The 13,548-nt window shown below is 34.7% G+C and overlaps 1 protein-coding gene across 1 annotated transcript; it reads right to left on the bottom strand.

Annotated features, from left to right (window-relative positions):
* Nucleotides 1–9,612: 9,612 nt before the first annotated feature.
* On the bottom strand, nucleotides 9,613–10,701 carry LOC100375712 (melatonin receptor type 1B-B-like). The gene has a single exon (XM_006814245.2). The coding sequence runs from the start codon at nucleotides 10,699–10,701 to the stop codon at nucleotides 9,613–9,615; it is 1,089 nt and encodes a 362-aa protein (XP_006814308.2).
* Nucleotides 10,702–13,548: the final 2,847 nt, after the last annotated feature.

The following is a 13,548-nucleotide window of genomic DNA, read 5'->3' on the forward strand; positions in this document are numbered from 1 at the left end:
TTCCGAGGCTGGTAAGAACATTTTATTTTAGTATGTAAAATTCAGATGATACCGGTGATCGAAAATATAAGTTCAGTGAGTGCATATCGGCGCACTGTTAAGTTGCTTACCTTCACTTGATACCATTATTAAATGCTTTCCTGTTTATATTTTTACAGAATATGGACTTCGTGAAAACGTTCATTCTGACTTGGCTGTCGTTCGTATAGAATTCAAAAGGTTAATTGAAATAATGTAATTGTCATGTTAATGTTACATTACGTTTTAACGCCCAGGAAACTGGAAAAGTTTCAATGTCAAATTATTAGGAATTTAGCCTTCCTAATTTACATACTTAAGTGAGATTCTGTAATCTTCAAAGCATGCATTGCACGATTTAATCACAAAGTAATACAGCGTATTGGAAGGCTTGGGGTTGACAAAATGGTTATGACAACCGTATATATTATAGAACACATTAATGATGTAATCTACTTATAATGAGTACACTGTATTACATTCGTTGAGAATATAATTTATTATATAGCGTATTAACTTTTCACTTATTCATTAATGACAGGTTATATTTAGAAATATGTGAGTTTAGTTATATTTGTGACAAAATCGCGTCATTGTACGTTGCTGGTGGTATTTCTTGGTTATAGGCCACGCCTCCAACGGTGTCGTGCGTTCGGACTAACCGTTAGGAATTCCTAAATGGAGTCAATTTGTGTAGTTTTCTTGATTTATTTTGCAGATATCGGTAAAATGTAGGTAAGGCTTTGGCGAAATTCGAAGGAGCAACTAATATTCTTCAACCTGGTATTTTTTTTAGATTTTATTTTTTATTTTTTTCGTCTGTTTTTTCGAGTTTAAAAAATGTGAGCTGGCTGGAGCCATCATCCCTTGTCTATTTCTTACACTAGGCCACGCCTCCAACGGTGTCGTGCGTTCGGACTAACCGTTAGGAATTCCTAAATGGAGTCAATTTGTGTAGTTTTCTTGATTTATTCTGCAGATATCGGTAAAATGTAGGTAAGGCTTTGGCGAAATTCGAAGGAGCAACTAATATTCTTCAACCTGGTATTTTTTTTAGATTTTATTTTTTATTTTTTTCGTCTGTTTTTTCGAGTTTAAAAAATGTGAGCTGGCTGGAGCCATCATCCCTTGTCTATTTCTTACACTAGATACCAGCCGATACCCCCCCCCCCGCTCATAGAGACTGTGTATTACAGTTGATTATAGTTCCTGGGCCCCCTGTGGTTATATAAATACATTGTAAATACAACCTGGCAGCGGATATGGTTTAAATGAGGTAAATACTCGTACGTGGTCTTACCCAATTGGTATGTAGCTCACAAACGTATTAGTTTCTTTGTATAGTTAATTGTGTAACAGCTACATATGGTGTCCTGTTCGACAAATGCTATAACTTTACCATTATATTATTTGAAAGGAATTTTGTTCTTAAAGCAATTCGTTAAATGAACGTTAATAATGTTTATTTGGAAGTTGTCAATTCGTTATGTGTGAAATGAAATAGAATAAAATTACTACAACGCGGGAATGGGATTCGTTATACATATTACATTGAATACACATTGAATGAGAGAGAAAAACCAAGGTAATTTTGGTTGCAAATAATTGGGGAATGAAGGACTCATTGTACGTTATTGCGTGATAACGGGACAAAGGGCAAAGATGAAGATGTGCGCAAAAGAGAGACGCAGTCGAAGAAAGTAAAACATATATTGTAATGTAGAATCTACCAAAGTCTTATAAAAGACCATTAAAATATTAAGGAAGCCAATACCAAACAACAGAAAGTATTCTATAATGTTGATCAAGTATGTAATCACTCCATATAAAGTTTTAAAAAATGCAAGTACACAATCAGGTATGTGAAAAAAAAAGATATGGCTCACAAGAGAACACAAGATTTCCAAATAATAATGCTTCAAACTGTACTCAACGCATTACGACACTTACTGTTGGGAATAAAATGTAAACACTTATGCTGAAGTAAATTTATTTATTATACATCTGACACGGACAAAAATAGAATTCAACCATAAACTTCGTACGGACGTGTTAGAAATTGTTACTTGTTCCTTATTTGAAACATGTTCGTTTCGAACAATTGTTTGTTCACACCGGTTGCCGAAGCACTATAGCGTGGCGGAAATATAACCCCATCACTAAGTGCAAACGTTTGCACAACGGAAAAACGTGTTTCGTTGTCATTTCGGGTTGTTATTGTTACAAGCAGGACATTACTCCGCTACGCAGCAGTCTATACGATCGCAATACTGTCTTCGTGCACACGTTGCCTCATAATATATCAATTATCAAATACAGACCATACATGGCCCACTAGAACCCACATAAAATATCGAACACATTAAATGAATACAATATACACAGTGCGTGCCACTCTGGTTTGTTTGCCAGTGAAGATTTGTACTGAATATGAATATTTTCTTTATTACTTTCTGACGTCTAACAACAAAGCGTTTTGGTCGCGTAGTCATGGATACGTGCAGAAGAGTGTCTCAAATATTTAGAAGACTAAATACCGTCTACTCGAACAATATTCAGAAGAAATTCGAATGACTACAGTAAATAAGAACAGGTTGTTGAGTATGAACAAATTTAACAAGTTTATTTATCCAAAGCACCAATATAATTAGGCAGGGTAGAATCTTATAAGATGGATATATAGTTTTGAGCATATGAAGGGCATGGCACAATAGATAAGGTTTTTGACATCGATAGACGGACCAAGCTGAAAACGGACAATAGAAATAGTAAAATCTTCACATCGCAAGATAAGTATCAGGGAATGAGGTAAACATACGTCCCCGCAGTGCTATAGATAACTGTGCTACAAAACTAGCTGTATATGAAGTATATACTTTCTTATGTATATTTTTTCTGATGTGTATATAAGTACGCGTAAGTAACACATTTAACTTGTCCAGAGAGATCTAAAAAGCTAACATCATCTGATTTATAAGCGTATCCTATACCTTGCGTTACGAATAACAATAATCCCTCAGAAATAGGAAGTCAACTGGAGTGTCACTGACTTTACATACTACATCCAACCATTAACTATTATTAGTTCCACACGCATTTACAGTGTGTTCTCAATTCACATATACACCACACATAATTCCAATACACCATGGGTTACAACATTTCCTTAAATATTTATTATAATTAATTAGACCAAGAAAAATGCAATACACATAGTCACTCAATTTTGTGACAGATACAACAATTAATTCTAGTTTGTCACGATCAATGCAACTAAGATGTGTATTTATAAGGAGGTTTAGTTATGGCTATAATGCTCGCTATTACGACAAACAGCTGATTACTAAGTTCATATTACTTGTCCTTTTAATCGTCACATGAGGGATCAATGTTCTATTGCCTTTGGCCTGTAATATATTTTGACAGTAGTTGTATACGCTTGATAAGCATTAAAGCTAATTAAGTGCCACGCAGAATCGGGAAATTCTCTGTGGCTCAGCTGCTGAAAATGCTTAGGGCACTTTTTTCATTAGTTTTAAAAACACACTCTTCTCTATTGAAACAATTAGTGTGTTAGTACTTTTGGAAACGTGTTTGTCAGAGTAATTAAAATACTTTAAAAAAATTAAAAGTGTTTTAAATGTGTCATTAAATTGTTTATTGATATGACATTTAAAGAATAATGTAATCAACTTTATGGTAGCAGACGAAAATTTTCAGATCATAAAAAATCCATAGCAAAAAAAAGACAAGTCAAAAAATCCTCCCATAATTTCCATATTAAACTCTGGGAATGAATTGAAATGTACAATGTTGTTGTTACAAAGGGGTTAGATGAAAGGTACAGTCTACTCATAAAGCTAAATGTCTTTTTCCGAAGAATTTCATCAAAAGATCTAATATAAAGATTAACAAACCCTGCCCTATTACTCTGTACAACAGAATGTGAATACCCAGATAATTTACGAAATACGTGTGAGTGTGCTCTCCTAATAGACTTAAAACTACAAAGTGTAAAATTAGACCACAAAAATGCACAATATGGAATATCACAAAATACAGAAAATAAATGACATTTAACAGCTAAGAACGCAAATTTAAAATCGCGAATAATCGTGTTCCTCTAGTGATCAAGTGTCCCATATATTTATATATATACAGTGACGTAATCAAGTAGTCTACCACTTAAATAAATTTACACATTCCTTAACCTTCGAAAACGAGACTGAATTAACATACATACGGTTTTTGTTCTCATTAAAAAGATAGAGTTAAGTTGACCATACGCTCCTGTACTGAATACTACAATATCGTCAGCGTAAAATAAATGATTAATTTTCTGACTCCCTATTAAACAACCAAATGGAAGGGAGGATACAATCAATACATCTATTGAGCCAAACTTTCTCTAACAATTTTGATGACACAGTTGCAACAGCAACCGGACGACAATTAGACTGGTCACAGATATCGCCCCCAGGATCTTTTGGAATGGGGACTAAAACAGTAGACATAAACTGATTAGGTACAAAGCCATGGATCAAAATTGCAGAAAAACAAAGGGATAGCAAAACATAAACACCATCAATACCTGGAGAAGCTCCTGATCTTAACTCTTATCATATTCGAAATTTCTTCCGGGGAAACTAACATATCTGTATAAATCAGAAGTGGGAATTTCAATATTAAAATCCGCACCTGTCTTAGTAAGTATAGACTTGTAATGACGTTGCCATATCTGACACAGCAATGTCACCAGTACAACTACCGACAGTAGTAGGTGGTGTAGATTTTGTTTTTCGTAAGGAAATTCTTTTCCAGTAATCGACAGGGTCATTTTTAAGACTCTCCGCCAAAGCATTGGCTCTAAGCTTATTTTCCGTTTTTTTTACATCTGACAAGTTGACTTTTAAATTGGGCTCTAGACTTAATTTCAAAAAATGTACTCTTACGTGATGAATTTGTTTACACGTATCTGTTGATCGACTTAATTAGCTGATAACTAGCGAATAGCTGTGTTATATCTGTCATCATTTAGGCTCATTTGAGGTTCTGGACGGAACTTGATTCAGTGATTTGGAACTAATTACGATATAACCATCGCTATTCGGACTACTATTTCTGACAGTTAGTATTTGCAGTTAGTAATGTAGTGAACGATTAATCAAAAGATATGACGTGTTCAGTACTTAGTGTGATTGGCTGTATGATTGAAGATTACGCCCTAGAGTCTTTATACTTCTTTGTAATTGGTTAAGGTTTTGAAAGTGAATAAAGTTGTTTGAGTTGGTCTTGGCGAGTACACGAGGAGAGACACAGTCTTGGAGAGTCTTGGGGCGAGTCTTGACGCAGTCTTGGGTCAGCCTTGTGATAGTCTTGGGGACTTTTCCCCAGGGCACTGTGTCTTATAGAGTGCTCGACTGACCGACTAAGACGGGAGTTGAAACGTATTTTGTTGTGTGCGTCTATTTGGCTGAAAAGTTTAAGTGACTTTCCCGATCCCGTACCTCAAGGGAACGTGATAGAGAAACGAGACGATATTCCCCCTTGACACGTGTGAAGAACCCAGAGGAGAAGAATTTCCCCCTGATACTTATATGAACTTATTATCCTATAACTGGAAATCGAGACACTTGGCGAGTACCTCGAAATATGTTCAATTTGAAGAAGTTCAAAAAGTAAAATCACCAACGATGTTTAAACCCAAAAGCCCAGACTTTATGTTTTACAAAATAGCAATTTATAAGACACATTTGTGTTCACTTTTCATCTACACTGGCTTGTTAGAAGCACACATGTTTCAACACCCAACTATGCATGATTCATAAACTATTTATGTACTGGATATTTTTGTATGCAGCCTACTGTAAGCAACCATACTAGACACAACGCACATTATCGAATATATACAACATGCTTATAACAAAAATGTCCACACACGTCACCATCGTCATTAGACATACTGTGCACATTGGAATATTTTTTTATTTATAGCATAAATACCAATTACGTAGTGGTTAACGTGGCAATAGACCAGACTAGTAACACAGTGTACCGTCAGCTTCTAGTCGGCGTTCAAGTAGTCTTTGTTGACACGATATCGCACGTTTCTAAAAGCGTGCTCGACACCACGCGGCTGTTTATGATCAAATAAATACATGGTAATAGCAAACTAATTTACTACTGATTAGGTGCATTTCAGTCGTATAATACTGTGTATATAACTGACATCTATCAAGTTCTATCTTGTAACTATTCAACAGCTCGCTCGTATAGTGACCGTCGACACAAAGTCAAGATTCCATATATATAATAAACATGGCAACTTGTCAATCAATTCACAAACCAAATTTCTTTTCAATGACTTTAAACCAGGGTTACGACTATAACTCAACTCACAGTGAGTATGAACACGGTCAGCCTAAACATAAGATGACGATGTGCTTTCTTTAAAAACTTCTGGTAAAGTGACTGAATATACGCACGTGTAGAGTTTAAATATGTTAATTAATTCTATAGATCCAGATGGTTTTAAAGTGGCAAGTCAATGTCCGTATTGCAGAAGCACTTTCCTAAGCTACAATACATCGCATGCATTTATGTATCACTATAATTTAATGTGTGTGCAATAAAGTTAACAATTACCACGACAGGTCACTACAAAATAAACACCGAAAGTTTACACACTGTTAAAAAATCAAATAATACATAAATAATACATTAAAGGTTTGTAAAAAAAAATAACGGTAGGTGAGATAACACTGGCATGAATACAAAATATAAATGACCCAAATTGAATCGTAATGGTTACTTTGTTACAGTCTGCCAGGGAATTATACCAAATTGAGGCTATAGAAATAAAAGAAAGTACATGCAGTATGATCACAGTGCGACAAATTTGTAACTTTTTAGTTCCATGTTTTGAAGGAATGCTAATCGAAATAAACAGATTGCGGATGTTCTTTCAATTCAATTTAAATTTATTTAGATTAGGTATTTTATTAGATAATAATAGTAAAGACAAATAACATGACAAAAGTATTTGTAACTGAAATGTAAAACCACATTGCTAGATCGTGGTGGTTATATTTGGATATTTGGTTATGAATCTTTTTCACGAGTATATTGTTTCATGGTTAACTATCGCACATTTTCTAGAGCTGCATACATTCCATTTTGTTTTTATATGCACGATGATGCATGGCGTCCGTTATTTGTTAGATGTACTTTTAATATAATGTTATAGTGCAAAACACATATGTATATTTACTAAAAGCTCACTACGCACGCAATGAGGAATTAAAATCTGATTTTAAATGAATTTACAAACGAAATAACTGCGACTTGTTTGGAAAATAACATGCATATATATTTTAAATCAACATTTTTGTTGTTCATTAGTTAAATAAATTTAAATTGTAAAGCTGTATTGTCGGGCCAGTATGCGGTGGGCTTTGTGTGACGTGCCAAAATTGTTGCAATTATTTTAGAAAACCTTTTCATCACCAGTCACCACGTAAAGTATTGACCTACAGGGTATGTGGTTTACCATACACAATGAAATCGTGCAACTTTCATGAAATTTGCGAAAGACGTAGGCCTTGAGTCTAGGACCAAGCAATTTAATGTTGTAATAAATATTGACCAGGTTACCATAGAGACAGAAAGTTGCCAAATACATTCATTGTAAAGTAAAGTAAAATGGTGCTTTCTAGTTACAATTGGCTCTAAACTGTGTGTCACCTTTCATAGAATATATTATAATGTTGACAATTTTCTGGCCATGAATAATATATATTCTGTGTTACTCACGTTCTACTTGACTCTTCTCTATCTACTGAGCTAACGAGCACGAAAGGTAGAGGTAGCCATTTCAATAATGCGAAATTCTCATTATCAGTCGATTATTGCAAATTTTCGAGAAAATCGTCTCCGTAATTAAATCAACTAAATATTATATATATAATATGAAAACCGGTAATTCAGACTCACTGTTCCGAGGAAGTCAAGAAAACCGTCCAGGGTTCCACGGTCTCATTAATCCCAAAGAACCATATCAATCAGAATAAATTGATACTGATTGTCAAATTCTAAAACTTCAGCACGAGGTCGCGACGTAGCTTTGTCATTATGTCACCATTCGATTGTGAGTTGGGTATTACAGTACTTGATATATGTGAAACTCTCTGTGCTAAAAATCCATTTTATTTATATTTTATGAATAACATTACTGTACATAATTGTGGGTTTTTCGGCATCCATTGATCTTCTATCTTAGCGTGCCGACATTTTATTATTTGTCAATGATCTCCGTCTCTATATAAATATACTAGTACAAACGACACGAGCGATAGTACAGTGAGTGAATTTAAATTTACTAAGGTAATAAATTGTGTTTAAATACCGTACGACGTGAGTGGTTGCATTAATTTATGTTCCATTAAACGGGTTGCTAATAGTTAATAAGCTTTTGGATTTCCGAGACACAAGACGCTGATTCGGTCAGCAAATTCTCCTCTTGTTCGCGTATAACGGTGTCTTATACTAACCTGGCATTGCCCATGGCCCAATCAACTAAAAAATACGCTCTTTCACATAAACACAAATGATTCATCACAAATGCCTAATAATTCTTATAGTGCAATTACATGTTCAATGGGCAATAGACAACACCCACAGAGAGGCAAAAAGTATCATTAAATGTTTGCATATAATGAGCTCAGCGTGCACGTTTGTTACATATTTAGGCAGTAGTCTTTATTGGACAGTAATAGTCAACTTTACATCATACTGTTACCACGGAAACATCCATTTTTAAATAAGTATGGTTTACTAATTATGGTTTGTCTATATAAGAAAAATATCACTTTCCCTGGTTGGGAACTTTTGATATACTTAGCTCAACGTAGAATGCTAACATTGAGTTAGCATATTTGAACCTACTGTGAACAAAACCATTAATCACATTTTAGGTTTTCGAAAAATTTTTATCATTTTAATTTTCTTGATATCATTTGAAAATGCGTCAAAAGTTATTTGTTACGTTATCAGAGTTAATTTAATCCGGTTAAAACCCCATCAAATGTATTACAAATTTGTTTCAGTCATTGAACTGATGTACAAACGAGTAGAGCTACGACATATTGATTATAAAGGACTAGCTGGAAAAGAAAAACGTTGACAAATTGAGCTATCAAATAATTCCTACTTCAATATATAGCTATAATTCATACAGTAACTATTCATGCTGGTATTATGCTACACTATTAATATCTGAAAATAAGATTGTACTCAATAATGATTCGTAGTCCTGTGTACAAAACCAAAACACCGTCAAGCGACATCAAACCCCTTGTTCAGATTATTGGTTTAAAATAATGTCATTGAAAATAACGGTAAAGTTAATAAAATTATAATATTTTGGTCGTTACTGATTAAATATATAAGGTCAATCGTATACTTCGGTATTTAGCATATGGCATTACATGGGGTATCATGGGTTGCGTATAGTATTTCACTATTCACTATTGTGCTGACTAGAAAGAAATATCAGAAGTGTCTTTAATATAATGTTACTATATTGATATTGGATATTCAAGTATTCAACGTTGAGATAGCTTCAATCGGCTCTGCTGCAACTTTCACTTTAAAGATCTGTTTATCCTTCACAGAATCGTGGTTATCTGATACTGTCGTGTCCATCATCTGTATTCGTCTTCTCGTTAAACACCCCCAAACTGCCCTGTAACTTTGTTGAAAGTGTGTATTCGTAACAGCATATATGATGGGATCCAATGCTGTACTAGCGTGAGCAATAACCCACACTATGATATGTACTGTTTGTGAAAGTCTGTCTTGAAAATCAATAAGAACGACAATACCATAGGGCACCCAACACAGTATAAACACAGCAAAGATGGCAAATACCATCTTCAATAGTTGTTTCTGTTGCTTACTTAGCTTTGCATGTCCCATGTTACGTGATGGACCATCCTTATAACATCCGGGTTCTTGTTCTCGGTGATCCTGTATTTTGCGTGAATGAGAACGTACAAATCGAACAATGTTAATGTAACAAATGATAACTACAAGACCGGGAAAAACAACGCCTGTACAAACAAATAGTGTGATCCAGTTGTAGTTAGCAGTACGGTCGAATGAACAAACCAATGTCTTCATGTCATATCGATGATCACCCCAGTTCAAGAAGTTCGGCAAATCGATCAGCGCTGATATAATCCATATCACAATACAAATTACTATAGTGTTGCGAAAACTAAAAATCTGTTTATAGTACTTGCTCTTACATATGTATATATAACGGTTTACGCTGATAGCCATGATGTTCCACAGCGAAGCAATACATGATGTAACACATGCAAAGGAAATCACTTCACAAAGAACTGAATTAAGTCTGAAGAAATGATGCGTCTTCAGAATGCCTACAACGTTAAACGGCAACACAAATCCTGTAACTGCCAAGTCTGAAATGGCCAAACTTATGATGAATATATTAGATACTGTTCTCAGCTTAGATTTGAGAGCAAACGCAACGAGAACTAATATGTTACCAATGGTGCCTACAACAACGAATGTTGACTGTATTATGATATAGAGTACTACAAATGGATGACCAGGATCGTCATACTGAAGTCCAATAACACCATCAGCATAGTTGATCATTGTGAACAGTAATATAATAACTGTGATGTCAAGTATCCGCCGTTTAACTGCAATCGGAGTAGATTGGATAGTATGGTACACCGTGTCTGCCCTTCGTAGAGTGAGTTGCCACTGACTGGGTTGTTTTTATTCACGTACCTGTGTATGACCAACGTTGGCGTGATTCAAAAAACTGCCACACAGCGCAAGAATGATAACGAGGCATGATGACACTGCTATTCAAATCAACTCACCAATCCCTGTAGATTTAAATTTGTATGGGTATATTAGGTTTTGAGCCAATCAAAGCCACGTTTTTTAGATACGTAAAGAATGAAGACACAATATGGAGAAATAAATGGAGATTTCAGTGAGATGATGTATGCTACTAGTATCTTTCTTATTTGGTGTTTGATGATTACTATTTTCGCCCTGAAGCAACATAATTAATTCGGCAGGGTGAAAGCCTATTCAAGAAAACTCATCAGCGTGGGCACTGTAAAATATGAACACATTTGCTTGTATGAATGTATGTTAGACCTGGCGAATTTAATTCGTGTAGTCAACGTTTTGTGTGTGCGCCAAGATAGTCTGCAATTTTCCATTATAACATTACGTTGTGCTTTACAATTAATAGATTTGATTTAGTAAGTGTGTGATATTACAGTGCCACACAGGGCTATTATTTTATGAGGACATCAATTCCCTTGATGTTCTATTTGAACTATAGCCTGAATAATCGTGGTGTTGGTCATATAGTTTCAGATGACTTGAGTGTGTGGTCGCGAAGTACAATTTTATGATTATATATTCACTTCACGTATTGCCAGGATTGGTTTACCTACACATATATTCACGCTTTATACGTTTCATTTTTAGAAGATAATCATAATGATTGTTGGACCAAATTACATTCAATCCGCCTAAATCAAAGCATTGTCGAAGTAACCGACAGATGCATTTATATTTGTTTTATTTGTTTTCATATATTCATGTATTTGTTGTATTTGCACTTTTCAATTGCTGGAGCGGATTTAATATAGACATGCATTCAAATCAACGCATTCGTTTTCTCATGTACACTTTTTAAGTACACAATTCATTCCTTTCTTTTGAACGGCTAAGTGTCTTGTACTTTTTTTGAGTGTGAAGATATATTCGAATGAATGTAACCCCAGATAATCCTTTAGGAAATATACTGTAAAACCATCAAGATATTTAGATATTGTTATTTAAGATTGTTAGCATTTGAGTCGCATTTCCAATTCACTTCCATACACCAAGCATATTACTGAAATTGTTTTTACATTGTATTGCGAAATCAACATTACACTGCTTTATTAAGCAGAGCTACCGAGATATATAGTATAACTCATGTGGGCAGATGACAAATAGCAGTCGCGTTTATAAATTTGGATGTGATAACTTTATTAAAGCCTGTGCTTCTGTTTTATTAACGTAAGATTATGTATAAATGCGGTACTGGTCAAGCTGTGGCGAACAACCTATCCTAGAATTTGTTTAAACACGTATCCAAACAAATTTTGCATTTGAATTCACGCAACACACCGGAGGCTCTTCAGCCAAAGAGTATTTTGCGACCTACAGTTTCAATGCAGCGAAGATTCTATCCCATCCTATTGCTTTTCATGCTGATGTCCATGTGAGGTATATTACCCGTACAACTGATATTCTAGAATTGCCTTAGTGCCCACTGAAGGTGCACACATTGGTGATTAATGTATGGGAAATTATTTGGGACATTGAAGTTGTCTTTGGTGAAAATATTTCTTTACAAAACGTACAGGGAACTAGGTAAGATATAATCGAGAACCTGAACAAATGAGTCTGAGCGCGTACCCATATACGTATATGGGATTATGGAATCAGATATGATAGCCAATGAATAGCACACAGAAACAAGTTATGTCTTTATTCCGAGAACGCATCGACAACAATCAGCAGTCAATGGTACAAGATAACATAAAGAGTTTCATAGGTTAGTCGTTCAGAATCATCGTTACAACTCAAAATACAACTTTGAACTAGATACATTGTGCTCTCTAGTAGTCAACCCCATCTCTGTTGTGTTGAGATAACAATGTCATATTAATTTTCTAATTGCATTAAACTAGTATAAATTTGTCATTAACACACATAAACATTATTATAGTGACGTTAATCACACGTAATAAAACCTAAATATATACCAAAACCAGTTCAAGGACGATAACAGGTCATCGTGTCATTGAGACATGTCATCAATTCATCAATCACAGTAGATTTATATTACCCATACAGTATGGTAGTTTTTGAGCAATGTCACGTTCCGACGACGTATCTACAACACAATACAACAGTCACGTATTGTGATTGTTAGCTTGAATGTAAAAAACGAGGCAATATATACTAGTATACTAAAACTTTCTGCTGATATGCACAGTATTGGCTTAAGTTCGAGCGATGGCCGCTAAAGATTCCCCCACCAAATATGCTAATACTATCTAATTAATTTTATTAAGTAGCGAGAGGAGAAAAACAAGAAAAAAATTCAAATAATTATTCAACATTATATTGTACACTTTCTTTATCTTTGCTCTAAAATTACTGTAAGCGATGCATTTGGTGCGTAATTTTAGTTTATTTTCATGAACCCACCTATGGGTAAACACGTCCTTCGTACATTGCCAGGTTGAGTGACTGACTAAAAACAACATATTTAGTTTGCATACTAATCTGTTAAGCTTTATTGTATCCTGAGTAATCTGATTCGAACCACAAATATTCTGGCTATAGTATTTAAATTTCAAGCTTTTCTAAGAGTATCTTCTTTTATTGGGTTGACGTAGTTCATCACTGAAACGTTTT

The sequence above is a fragment of the Saccoglossus kowalevskii genome, chromosome 3, assembly GCF_978046115.1.
Source record: "Saccoglossus kowalevskii chromosome 3, keSacKowa6.1, whole genome shotgun sequence".
Taxonomy (NCBI): domain Eukaryota; kingdom Metazoa; phylum Hemichordata; class Enteropneusta; family Harrimaniidae; genus Saccoglossus; species Saccoglossus kowalevskii.

Bases quoted from the DNA above. Each gene is read 5' to 3' on its own strand.
- LOC100375712 (XM_006814245.2), bottom strand. From the start codon at position 10,701: ATGATCAACTATGCTGATGGTGTTATTGGACTTCAGTATGACGATCCT.